Consider the following 13,329-nt stretch of genomic DNA (forward strand, 5'->3'; position numbering starts at 1 on the left):
AAAACAATCATTATTATTTGGGCTTAGTTAAACAAAACCAGGTACTGTAACTTGTTCTTCACATTGATTGTAATGATAGTATTGGCTAAATGTTATTATATGCAAATAAATACCCCAGAAAACAAATCTTTAACAAACTGAAAGGATTCTCCTGTTGGAAGTTCATGGTCCTACCACAAGATACTCAATTCTATTGAGTTCTATTTGCAGACAACTTGTTAACTCCACCTGGGAGTAACCCCCTGAAGAGGGCATTATGTTGGACAGTCCTGAGGAAGGAATTTTAGAAACAGCTACCCTGGGGAAGAAAGCTTAGTGAATGAAAAGGAAAAAACAAAATCTTTAGAAAAGGATAAGCACTGAACCTGCATAGAAGGTATGAATGTATCTGGAAGAGGCTAAGTCACTTTCTAACATTTTGTGGATGTCAGATTTGAGATTCTGGGGTCTCAAGTGCAAGGCATTCATAGTGACAACTGAAGTCAGTGGGATCTGTTCTTTGAGCATTTAAAGAACTATATAATGCTCAGAAGTATCTCAGATCGGGCACCCAAAATCACTGGACACGTTTGAACTTTATCTCTATGCCTCAGCTCCTTACCTCTAAAATGGGAATATTATCATCCCTTCACCAGAGATGGGTATTTGCCAATAATTAATGTTGGTAAAGCACTTGGAGGGTATTGTGATGTGTTCCACTGAAAACCCCATGAGGAAGCAAAACTATTAACAGTTCTGTCTCCAAACCAAGGTTTGAACAGTGCAAAGGACATAAGAAAATATGGATAAAATAAAATATTAAACAGCTGATTAATCAGTCAGCACAGTCTCCCTGGGGCAGCTAACTGAACAGTCAACATGTAATTAAGAGACTATCATAAACCAGATTCACATGGGGTCAAACTTACAGTTTTATAGGCAGCCTTTATTTTAGCAACTCCTAACTTTTGAAAGATTGACTTTGCAACTATAAATTATTATTACCATTTCTATGTAATATATGATATATATAGGTTTGGTATCATGTAAAATTGTATCATGAAAAGTTTTTAATCTCTGCCCAAACTGTTCTGACAAAAAGAGAAAAAGTGGTTGTACATTTAGTGAAAGGAGCTCCCATTTCTTGTTCAATAACTTTATAGTGAGGAACCACTGGACAATGATCAGCTTTTTATTTATACAGGTCATAAGGCATGTCAGGTTGGTGATCTGCTCTTGGCAGGAAGCCCTTAATTAGAAAATTCCTAGAGAGATCTCCAGCTCCCAGTAGGTGCTTATTAAGATCTAAAGACAAAAGGAGTTAGCAGAAAAGTCTGAAGAATTCAAGATATCTTGTCAGGCAAGAACCACTTGGAAGGCAAGAAAGCATTGAGTGGTAATCAAGATGGGATGCTGGATGAATGAAAGTTTGTCAGTTCTCTTATTAGTGAGTATCTTTAATATTAAAACCCCCTAATTGAATATATGCATAAATATTTTAAGCTTATTTAAAAGACTTTTTATGGCTTGCTTACAGTAATACTCCCAAGTTAAATGTAAAACTTGTTATAAAATATTCAACAGCCTTTTTATAACTAGACTTAAAACAATTTAAAGTCATATTATCTTCTTTTGAATTATTTTTAAGTTGTATTTTAAATCTCAGATAACAGAAGCAGTGGTTTATAATCGTATTTGAAACCTATGAATTATTTTCTGCGGTTTTTTCAGTGGATTGGGACAGGCAATGCATCCACCTCTGTACTTTTGAAAGTCTTCACTTTTTATTTTTTTTGTCTTTTGTGAACACAAGCAGTCCCATGATAAGTCTTTTACTTATGGTCAAGTTTCTAGCACATAGTAAGTGCTGGATATGTCTCCTGTCAAGCAATTGTAGTACTGCATTTGCTCATTCTCATAGTCATTTTCCACTTCTAACACCTGTAATCTAGCCCTGTGTTTCATGCTGATAGTGAAGTATTTTGCAGTCATTTTAAAGAAAAACCACAACTGATTTAACATGTAGTAAACTGTCATCGGTGGCATTAATAGGAGATTTGTCTTCATTATAGCTGGTGTGGCTAGGATTGAATTTGTATTTGTTTATTGACACATTCTACTGGTATGAAGAAGAGGATGCTTACACTTATACACGGGTTATGCTGGGGGTAAGTATGAGTTTGATAAATACCTTCCCATATTAATACCATGCGTATTTTATCAGCAGCCTACACTGCATTAATTTTTCTGGTATTGTAACAGTTATGTTTTCATTTGAAAAAATTATGTTTAATAAGTTTCCTTTCTATTTCTTCTTCCCCCTTCTACATTTATAATATTTTTATATTGTTATGTGTACAGTCAGCATTGGCTTGTGCAAGAGCTTCTGCAACGTGCCTGAATTTTAATTGCATGTTAATCCTGTTACCAGTCAGTAGAAACCTTATTTCGTTCATAAGGGGAACCAGCATTGTAAGTACAATTTCTGTTTTTATTTCTGTAGTTCAACAATGATGTCTATACCAGAAACTTCAAAGAAATGTAATTGTCAGTAGGGAATTCTGTATACTATTTTCTAGTTATAACTTTGAATTAACATATGTCCCATGATTACAAGGAAAAAAATATTTGTAGTAAAACTCACAAAAGAAATACTATTTTTGGGTTGGGTTATGCATAATTTGGTATTGTGAAGTGGTTTGCATATACACTCAAGAAGAAAATGAAACTCATATTAATAGAGATCCCTGATGTGTGTTCGTGTGTCCATTCACTTACTACTGTCCAGAAGCAAAATGAAAGCCAACGGGGGGAAGTGCATTTGGAAGAACTTCATGAATATAATAAGGATAATGTTTAAATCCTTTTTTCCTAGCATCTATACAATCTCCACTCATGTCCTTCCCTACCCTTATATCTTAAGCCTGACTTCCACTGAGAGCAGAATAATGTGCCTACAGCTTATGCCATAACTTCCCCTTGCAATAGAATATAAAACTTGGACTTGACATTAATGTTTGAAAAAAAACAAATACAAATTGAAAGAGTGTTGGGATAAGCTTGTAGCTGTGATGTCCCACACTTGCTTCCTGGACCAAGTATTTTTATGTGTGATACCTTTTATTGGACCTACTGGGCACATCTGCACAAGACGTTTACTACACAGTTGACTAATTAGGTGCACAGTAAATGTCTCAGCATCTATACATGTACCCCTATTAGGCTGCAGTAAACTAATTCACTTTGTAGCAGGATAGTACTTGTACCATATTTCATGGTGTATATGTTGGCATGGTGTATAGTTCAAGCCCCAGCTTTCCAATCTGAAAGGTAAGGATTTTCATAGGCACAGCGTATAAGTCAGGGCCAGGCTTGGTGCTCAGCTGGAGCGGCCCCATCCCCTCCAAGCAGCACTGCCAGTGTGGCTTGCAGGTGGTGGGGTTGCACCAGCCAAGCCTGGGCCTGGCCCTGTCCCCTGCGAGTGGCACCAACTCCCTGAGCCCAGTGCTGCTCTCAGGGGATGGGGACAGGGGTGGGGTGGGGCTGGGCTTGGTACCCAGCTGGCACAGCCTCCGGACTGCCAGTGCTGCTCACAGGGGATGAGGCCACACCAGACAAGTACCAAGCCCCGCCCCATCCCCATCCCCATCCCCTGTGAGCGGCACCTGGCAACTACACAGATAGTCCAGTAAAAGTTATCACATACAAAAAAATCCTTGCCTAAATACAATTGAATCATTCTCATCCCACAAATTAAATTAGTATAAAAGTCATGAGTTTATAAAATAAGTGCTTAGTGGTTCTTCTTTGTCTTGTTTAGCCCTTCTGGTACATAAGGATTATGTTTCAAGAAATACTTACACAAATCAGGGGCTGCGTCTACACGAGACTCTAACTGCTCAGTCATTACTGCAGAGTTATTTAGTACTAAATGACAGCACACTAACCCAAATTGCTGTGCAGTAGCACCAACAAACAGCTTTTTTTGGGACACTACTGCACAGTAGTCTTGAGACTACTTTGCAGTAGCATCACGTCAAGGATTCTGCCATACACCACTACTCGTCAGTAGTCTCGGGCTACTGCGCAGTCCACATCTCATGTAGATACTGCCAGGCAGACTTAAAGGAGAAGGCAAACAAACAAACATCACTAGTTTTGCAATAAAATCATGAGTTGGCAACACTATAGCTTTTTGCTGTGCCTTGTGGAATGACTTAAAAGTCAAGATCACAGTCTGAATCAACAACTTGCCCAAGAATACTGAAACCCTGTGAGAAACCCTGAATAACCTCTCATCACTATGAGCACAGACAGAAGCACAGTGGCCTGCTGTAACTAAGAACATTTTGCAGAAAGCGTTCTGAGTTGCAGCAATCCCCCAGACCAAACAGAATACACCGTTGGTTCCAGTGGGAAGGGGAATCTAGCTGCTGACTACAAGACTGCAGCCAGTTTCCCCTAGCAATGACCCCTGCTCTGACAGCTTGCACTGTTTTCAGAATGGGAGGGGGAACGGGAGCAGAGGGAGCTTGTTCTAAGGGTTCCCCAGTCAGAACTGGATGGTGTGGTGTGTTAACTGGACCCCCCTCCCCCACCTCAGCGGGGCTCCGAAACACCCATCCCACCCTGCAGTGGGGGTTGAAAAATACCCCAAATCAAATTCTCTCTACTCCCTTTCCCCTATCCCATTCTGAAAACAGGTTGGAAGCTGGGAGGCAAGTGCATGCACAAATTACAGAAAATACTATGTTTTGAAACATCTTCCTCTGAACCCTCACATGACAAGGGTTCATATTTTCACCTGATCAGCTATTTTTTAAGTGGTCTGCAGCTGTGCACTTGTTTGGTCATGCTATAGACTGCTTTCTGTGGCCAGATTGGGCAAAAATTGTCAGTTCTGTCAGCACCCTATGCTCCTGATGCCTAAACGCAATATTTCCAATCAATTCCTTCATTCTGTTTTGATTAAAGAAAAGTATTGAACCTGACTGATCCACCTACTAAACTATAAGTTTGCAATTATAAATGAAGCTAACTCTTAAAATATTTGGGGGGGGGGTTTGTTTTTTTGCCAAGTGTGGAAGACGGGCATTAAGGAGACAACTTGACAAAAGCCTCACATTTCACAAGGTGGTTGCCTATGGAATAGCTGTAAATGCAAGTAAGCTTTCCATTTCTTTGGCATTGTCTTTAATTGTTGTGAATTATATAGTGGTTCTACTTTATGTTAAAATCCCTATAACTTTAGATACACTTCTGCTCAAGCATGATCATTTGGTGGCTGAAACTTAAAATAGTCACTTTGTTCTTAAAATGGTTACAAAGAGAAGGGAAAGGAGGTAGAACATATATCTTGTCATCTGTTACAATCACTTGCTTATCTGTCATGTCCATTCATATATCAGAGTTCACTTTAAGCACAAACCAGATTTCTAGAAAATGCAACATTGTTTCTTTAATTAACAAGCAAACCCAGGAATATAAAGTACCTAACTGCTATTTGGTGTATAATTTGTTATGCTCCAAGAAAGAATCAAAATTGTACAGTCAAACCTTTTGTTTTATATTTTACACTTTTGTAAAAATGTTTGCTGGTGTATTTAAATGAACAGTTGTGAAAGTGTAGCAGAAAATAACTACTTTAAGACTTTAATAATTACAGAAACATACACAGCAGCTGATGTCAAGTGACAGAAAGCACCATTTTCTAGAGAGAAAACAGGTGAATTTTTTTGTGGCATGTTTTGGAGTTTTTGGAAGAGAGAATAGACCAGCAGATGATATAATTGAGAAAGAAATGAAAAGGACATCAGAAGAATAAGCCCTCAAAAGCAAGTGAGAGAGACATTTTGTTTGAGAAATACTTTATCAATTCATAGGCAAATAGTTTGTTTCCTTTACATTAAAAAAAGAGACCAGAAAAATCAACTGTTTAAAAAGAAAAAAATTCTGCAGAAACTTCAGAAGCTAAAAATTCAATCTGCATATGGTGTGGAAAATCATATTATCATGTTTGTATGAAAGCAGGTAACCAGAAGTAAAATGTTTCTTTTATAATATTTAGCAATGTCAAGATGTGCAGAGAGAAATCTTGATTTTTTTTTCATGACAAAAGGTGTTATATGCAGTAGCTGGCTAAAGCATCAGCTACTGAACAAGACTGTTAAAGACTGTTACAAGTTAGTAGTTAAGTGAATTATCTCTCCTTCATGATCAATGGATTTAAATCTGATAGTAGAACAGCAAACCAATTTATAGAGGAGATCACAGTGCTTATAATTTTCACAAATTAATCTGTAGATCTCTTTAATAATAAAAAGCCAGGAATATGTGTCTTGGCTTTCCATGTGGTATTTTTAGCATATTCATTTACCAGCACGCTAAAAATAATTAGAGCAACATTAACATTCTTATCTTGCTTCTCAAACAGTAGACTATCATTATAGAGGTGCATATGCCTTGAAAAAAGTACATCTGTGTCTTTAATTTTTCATCACTTATTATACAAATTCAGCTGCAGGCTTTAATTGGCCAGGTCATAATGTGATATAATTAGAGACTGGTGGAAGTAGGCAAGTTGGAGGAAAGCGAGAGTAAACAATGTTATCAGTAATCAAGGGCATCATTGAAAATTCAGTAAAGGGAATTCTGCTTAGTTTGGCTTCCTGCCTTTCTGCATGCTTGTCTATGATAAGAGCTGCCTGGGACTTACTCACCCACTAATAAATCTTCCTTATAGACCTTCAACTCTACTAGAATAAAATCATAGTTTCACAGACTCTCAATATGATCAATGAAAATCATTCTAGACTTTCTAACTCAAATGGGACTTTTCAGTCAAAAGGCAGTACCTTGAATATAAAGAGCTTAATAATAGATGAGTAAATAATGTTTCATAGAAAGCAATATTTCATACTAGGTCATTTTCATCTTTGAAAGAAAATAAATGTATATGTTTATAAAATGCTTTCTAAAGCATTCTTTGTAATGTAAAAGACATTATTAGATTAGTCTATTAGTGATTAGTTTTTGAGCACTTACAGCTAACCTAAAATGGGTTTATTATTATTATTGGTGGTGGTGTTGATATTATTATTATTTCTAACATATAAAGAATACTTGAAAAGCTAGCTTTTTCTTCTACTTTTTTACATTTAAAACCTACTTTCTTTCCTGGAGAAGGTTTATGTGTAGGTAAGGCTACAAGACCTCAGGGGTTATGATACCATAAGAAAGAGAAATTCAAGCAGCTGAAAAGGGAAAAAAAGATTTAGTTAATTTGTTTGAAAAACAGGCTTTTCCCACTACATAAAACTTCAACATTGTATCAGTCCAGAAATTAGCACTTTGCTAAAGCCTGAAAATTTGTTTGCTTTGTTCTGGGCAAATTTTTTTGGTGGGGGAGAAGAGATTCTTTGCATGAAGATATTTTATTTAGTTCAAACCCCATTCTTACTGGTTTTCAAAACTGCAGAAACCAAAAATTGAAGAAAATGTTCTATCAAACTCTATTTTCAATCATACTATTTACAGCTCTGCTAGCGCATGCCTCTGTAGGTCACAGCTCATGACAAATACTTGGAAGGAAAAAATCTATTAATAAAAAAAACCCTACCCAAGCAGACTAAAAATACTTCAATTTCAGTTCTAGTTTTGTCCTTCAGCAAAAAACAGGCAAAATAAGATTTGATATTCCTAGTATTTCTATGGGGGAAAAGTTACAAAAGCCCTCCACATCTATCACCTTTTTCAGCACAAAACTATGTTTGGGTAGAATTTTAAGCAAATTCTAAAAATAAGTGTTTAGAATGAAATCCATACAGATAAGCTACAAGTGATACCGTGGTTATTCTTAGGTATTGGTTGCTTTAGTTAACATATGTTTGTTTAATAAGAACCAGAAAGCCGAGGGGGGCGGGTAGTACAAAATGTTGGGTCAGTTTGCTGTAGAGTTCATTTGGGGTTTTGGTGAGGCCATACAAAGCTATTGATTTCTGTAAGGTTACAGAGATCAAGATTTTGACCCTTTGATTTTTATCACACTGGGAATAAGATGATTAATTAGTAGTACTGAACTCCCGTATGACTATTATCTTGGACAGGCATGCAGAAATAGAGGAGGAAATCTTGCCTTCAGATAAACACATGCAATTTCTGTTTAGTTGAATGAGAGCCCTGCATGCTTGACTGAAGGCACAATTGGCTGAACAAGACAAGCTAAATTGACCAGACTTTCAAGAATGTAATTTAATTACACCTCTTTTCATATTTAGGAATATCCACTGTAGGCACCATGCTCTAATTTCAACCTTTCTACTTTCCACCCTTTCTCCCATAAGAGATATTATTTAAACACAGATGGAAAATTAAAGGTTCATATAAAAATGAATGTATAGTAAGTGTTTCAAGGATTCCCCGTGTCACTAAAAATAAAGGACTAAATCCTTCAGTTGCCTGATTGAGGATCCAGAATTTGGCCTAAAATGTATGTTTATTCATTGGAAGGGAAAATCACTGGTAAAAAATAAATCCTAGGTTCAGGATCCTAAGCTTTTGCTCATAACAAATATATTTCAATTGAGTACAATATAAACTATGGTAAACTCAAATTTCAGGAATTTGTATGTTTAGTTTTTGAAAGCACACAGTGAAATCTACACACTGTAGATCCAGAAGAGCTCCACAAAATGTATGTTAGGTACCTAAAATGTTTTAACAAATTGCAGCATTTCTTGTGCTGGCTGTTTTAGTCTGCTACAACTATTTTACTTAAAGAAACCACGTTATTTAAGAACTTTGGAGATTCAGGTAAGACAACATTGTCTATATATTAGTTTGAATGTTACTGTTTTTCTGTTCAGGATTATATCTATTACCATCTGGCACAAAGTAGCTTGTATGATGTTTTTCAGTCTAGAAGATCTGTGCTGTACCTGTCAGGTACAAGTAGAAACAACTGGCACCCACAACCTGAAGGCTTACAACCACAGGTAGTTTCTACTAAGACTGACAAAATAGACCACAGCAGTAAGATGTGGATATTTTTTGTCAGTACACATCTCTGGCCATGGTAGAAGAATAGAGCAATATGTTGCTGGTATAAAACAATGTTCAAGCAACTGTAACAAAGTATATTAGACAAAGAACAGAAATCTGCTCTCTTTTCAATGAGAAAATGTATGAGTAGGTATTCTAACATGTTTCCACAACTGAACCACAGGCTAAAAGATTACTTCAGATGAGGAAAAGGCTACCCCTATTTAATCCATGGTTTCCCCTTTGAGATTGGCAATTATGTTGCTTATGTTCTTTGATAAGGACTTCTATCGATCCAATAGGAATGGTATTAAGACCACTAACCAATTCAGTTACATCTCTTCAGTAGCCATTATATTCATGCAGATATGACATTTAGATCAACCTAACTAAACGCTGATCTGTGCAGACATTCAGGGGGTTTAAATCAGGCCAAAATGGAGGACCCTATATAAGTTAGTTCACTTGAGTAGGTGAACTTATTTATATCAGAAATGAATTAACCTGATCCAGCAAACATCCGCACGTGTTTAAGAGTGTAGCCCTATCGCTGGAAAAGCCCAGCTGCTTGCCCCAGCCCTGGAGCTAAGCTCTTTCCCACTCCCTGCCCTTCACTCTGGGCCATTTTTAGTGCCCTGAGCTCTCCATCCCCAGATAAACTACCCATCTGCAGACCAACCACCACCCCCACAGATCTGCCAATCCTCCTGACCTCCCAAACCCCACCACATGGACCCCCTAGCCCCTTCTCCCCACCCTGAGGTACTTACACGCAGTTCCCAGCATAGCTTCCAACATCAGCAAATATCTGCACATGCTGCACCAAGTCTATGATCTTACAGCTTATAAAGAAAGTTGTGTGATCATAGCCTGAGTGCAATTAACATTTGTATGCACCCTCAGTTTTGTACAAGGGCCCTTGAAGGAAGTGTATTACCTTCTTAGAGAAGGTTCTTCCTTCTGAATGAAAAAACAGTTCTGTTTTGGAGAAGTTTTTTTAAGATAATACTTTGGTGGTAAATAAAAGGAAGAGAGAAATTTGGGGATAAATAAAAGGAAGAGGGAAATAAAAGGAAGAGAGAAAAGGAAGAGAGAATTTCTGTTGTAAAAATAAGACTTTTAAGCTTCATTGACTAGGCAATGCTTCCAGATCCTGCAAGGAGTGTAGGTAATCCAGGAGGTCCACATTTTGCAGGGAATGCTTCAGGAAAGAGCCTTGTTGATATTAGGTATGGAAATTACTCAGTAGCAAGGCTTTAGTTATTTAGTATGTGTTACTTTAGCTATGCATGATACCTAACAGTCATAGGTCCCTGGCACAGCAGTTAACCAGTTAATCATCCCTTAAGTTGTTACCCACCCACATGGTAATGCAATTTATGGCATGATACAACAAGAAATAAGCCACAAAACTACTAAACAAAAAATGTGTTAACTTTATAGCTGGTTTCTGTTATGCTATTAATTGGACATGGGGCCAGGCTGATTGGGATTTCCAGCCTCAGGGTGTGGTCCTGCAGCTGAAAGCTCCATCACTTGATCTGGGCTTCCAGCCATAGTGGGGCACCATGTGCCCTCACAGCTGGAAACTGCTGAAGAAGCTGTGTGGTATACCCTCACAGCTGGGAGCTAGGATCAGCTGATGGAGCTTCCAGCTGCAGAAGCTTGCTACTTGTCAGTACAGGGGGAGCGCTAAAGATAGCGATTCTGGGCTCCCCCTGCACTGGCAATATGATGTGATGGAATCTGATGCTGAATCCCACAGTCATGCCTTCTACCATGCACACAGAAAACAAGAGGAACCAAGACCATAGAAACAAGAGAGAACAGATAGCACTTTTGGTTGCATCAGTAATCTTTAGCAGGCCACAGAATAAAGCACTTCAATATGAATCCAACAAATATGTCACTTAACCTTCCTTTTCAGAGTCTGGGGGCTGGGGTAGTGCGTGGGCACTATGATGCACGGTTGGCAGCCCAGATGTTGCAAGTTTGAGGTCATAGCAGAAGCTCATGGCGCAGCCACATCAGATTCCAATGAATCTATGAATTCTGCTAAATCCCTTGTCACAAGGAAGGAAGGAAAACCAGAGTTTTCTGCTCCTGTTCCCCAGTTTTCTATCTACCTGCTCCAAAGCCTACCACATAAGAAAGGACTGATGAGACTTAGGTGCCTAACTCCAGGAAGTGGTCCATAGCAAGAAATACTAAATGAAAATAAATACAACCCTCCAACCTGAAGTTAAGTTCCTAATTAAGTTTGAAGGTGAGCCTAAGATCTTCTCAGAATTTCCTGCTGACTAGGTTTTCTAGCTCTTTGCTCAGCATGCTGACTTCTGTGAATCTGGAACTGGGCATATAAAAGTTAGGTGTTGCAATTCCTAAGTCCATCTGGGTGCATCTACATGTGACGCTACATCACCATAGCAATGTGCAACAGTCTTTTCATCTCCAAAAAATATATTCTAGGTGTAGGTGTACCATAGATTTGTACAGCAGTATAGTGACATTTTCTGTTTTGATTTTGATTCCCTTCTTAATTATTCCTAAAATCCTATTTGCTTTTTCTTTTACTTCTTCTGAACACTAGGCTGACGTTCTCAGATAATTATTCACAATTTCAAAGTCTCTTTCATAAGTAGTAACAGCTAATGTAGAACCCATTATCATGCATATACGTCTGGAGTTATTTTTTCCATGTGTTTCACTTTTCTCTTATCAACATTGAACTTCATCTGCTTTTTTACTCTGAATAATTTGGTGTCATTATTTGCAAACATACCTACCTCACAGTCACTCCCTTTTCCAAATAATTTATGAATATGTTAAGGAACACAGACTCAAGTACAAACCACAGGGAGTCTGCTTCCCTTCTGAGAAATTACCATATATTTGTCACTCTTTGTTTCCTGTCCCTTAGCCAGTGGCTAATCCACAAGTAGACCTTTCCTTTCCTGCTTTAACAGTCTCCTTTCATTAAGAGCCATTGGCCATGTCCAGATGTCCAGGGGTATGGGCTTGCAGCAGCAAAAGTAGCAGCACAAATTTGTGCTGCTGCTTTTTGCCTCAGCACACATCCCTGCATGCATGCTTTAGTGACGGACAAATTGTCCTGCTTCAGGCAAACTATTGCCAGCTCCTCCTGGCTCCCAGCATCCTGGAGGAGTCAGGGCACAGCTGAAGGAGTGGAGATGCTCTGGCCAGCAGCTAGTGTCTCCCTGGAGAAGCGAGGTTCCATGCCTTACGGCGCATACTCTTGTCACGTACGCTGCACCACTTTTTTTTTTCTGGCACTTTTTTTGCTACCAGGATTTCCCAATAGCAAATTTTGGCCCCACACTGCAAATGTGCAGTACAAGGCATATTTTAACAGTCCCCATGTGTGATTTGTGGCAGCGTAAAGAGGTTTGCAGCACAACAAACTGCACATGCCTGCATGTCTGAATGTAGCCATTGATGCTAGACTTTGTCAAAACATTTTTTGGAAAGTCCAGATACATTACATGTGTACCACTCTGATCTACATACTGGTTAACATCTTCAAAAAATTCTAGTAGACTGGTGAAGCATAACAACTATATACAAAAGCTGTGTTAGCTCTTTTTTAGCAAGTTACAGTTATTCATTTGATGGGCAATCCTTTATTTTTATTATTATTTCTAAATTTTTTCCAGGAACAGAAGTTAGGTTTATTGGTCAGTAGTCACCTGAATCTCCTCTGAAGCTCTTTTTAAAGATTGCCTTTTCAGTGACTACCCTCCAGTCCTCCAGTACAGAGGCTGGGTTTAGTACATAGTAAGTCAGTAGAGCTGCAATTTCAAGTTTGAACTCCTTCAGGACTCTTAAGTGAATACCATTTGGCCGTGGTGATTTGTCACTGCTTAATTTATCAATTTCCTCTCTGGATCATTCTACTGGCAGCTCAATTTGTGTCAGTTCTACTAATTTGTCCCCTGAAAGGAGTGGCTCTGGTATGGTAAAGTATTATTATTCAGTGAAGCAGATCGTATTCATATTGCTTCAATTACTGATTTTTAATGGAAGCTTTTTTAATGGTCAGACACAGACGCAGATAATACGGGTAGATAACATGAAAGTGGAGATTAGTGACTGAAAGTCAATTATGAAAACCAGAAATAACATATTTTTAGCTGCACTGTAAACATCTAATTGTTTGTCAGTGTTGTTTTTCAGGCTACTGTATTGAATGTTTTGCATTAATTACAGCTAGTTTATGAATATTTAGAATCCATCCTACTTTAAAATTATGAAATGTTGGATGTAGCATGATTTGAATAACCATCTATGTTA

At 38.1% G+C, this 13,329-nt stretch overlaps 1 protein-coding gene across 1 annotated transcript in view; it reads left to right on the forward strand.

Moving 5' to 3' along the window:
- The first annotated feature begins 1,384 nt into the window (after nt 1-1,384).
- Nucleotides 1,385-13,329, forward strand: part of NOX3 (NADPH oxidase 3) — a 58,420-nt gene continuing 46,475 nt past the window's right edge. The window contains exons 1-4 of the mRNA XM_019548628.1: nt 1,385-1,426; nt 2,052-2,147; nt 2,341-2,451; nt 5,059-5,143. Coding sequence (XP_019404173.1) covers nt 1,385-1,426; nt 2,052-2,147; nt 2,341-2,451; nt 5,059-5,143 — 334 coding nt within the window. The remainder of the gene's footprint in view (nt 1,427-2,051; nt 2,148-2,340; nt 2,452-5,058; nt 5,144-13,329) is intronic.

The sequence above is a fragment of the Crocodylus porosus genome, unplaced genomic scaffold, assembly GCF_001723895.1.
Source record: "Crocodylus porosus isolate Cpor-Errol unplaced genomic scaffold, CroPor_comp1, whole genome shotgun sequence".
NCBI classification, from domain to species: Eukaryota; Metazoa; Chordata; order Crocodylia; family Crocodylidae; genus Crocodylus; species Crocodylus porosus.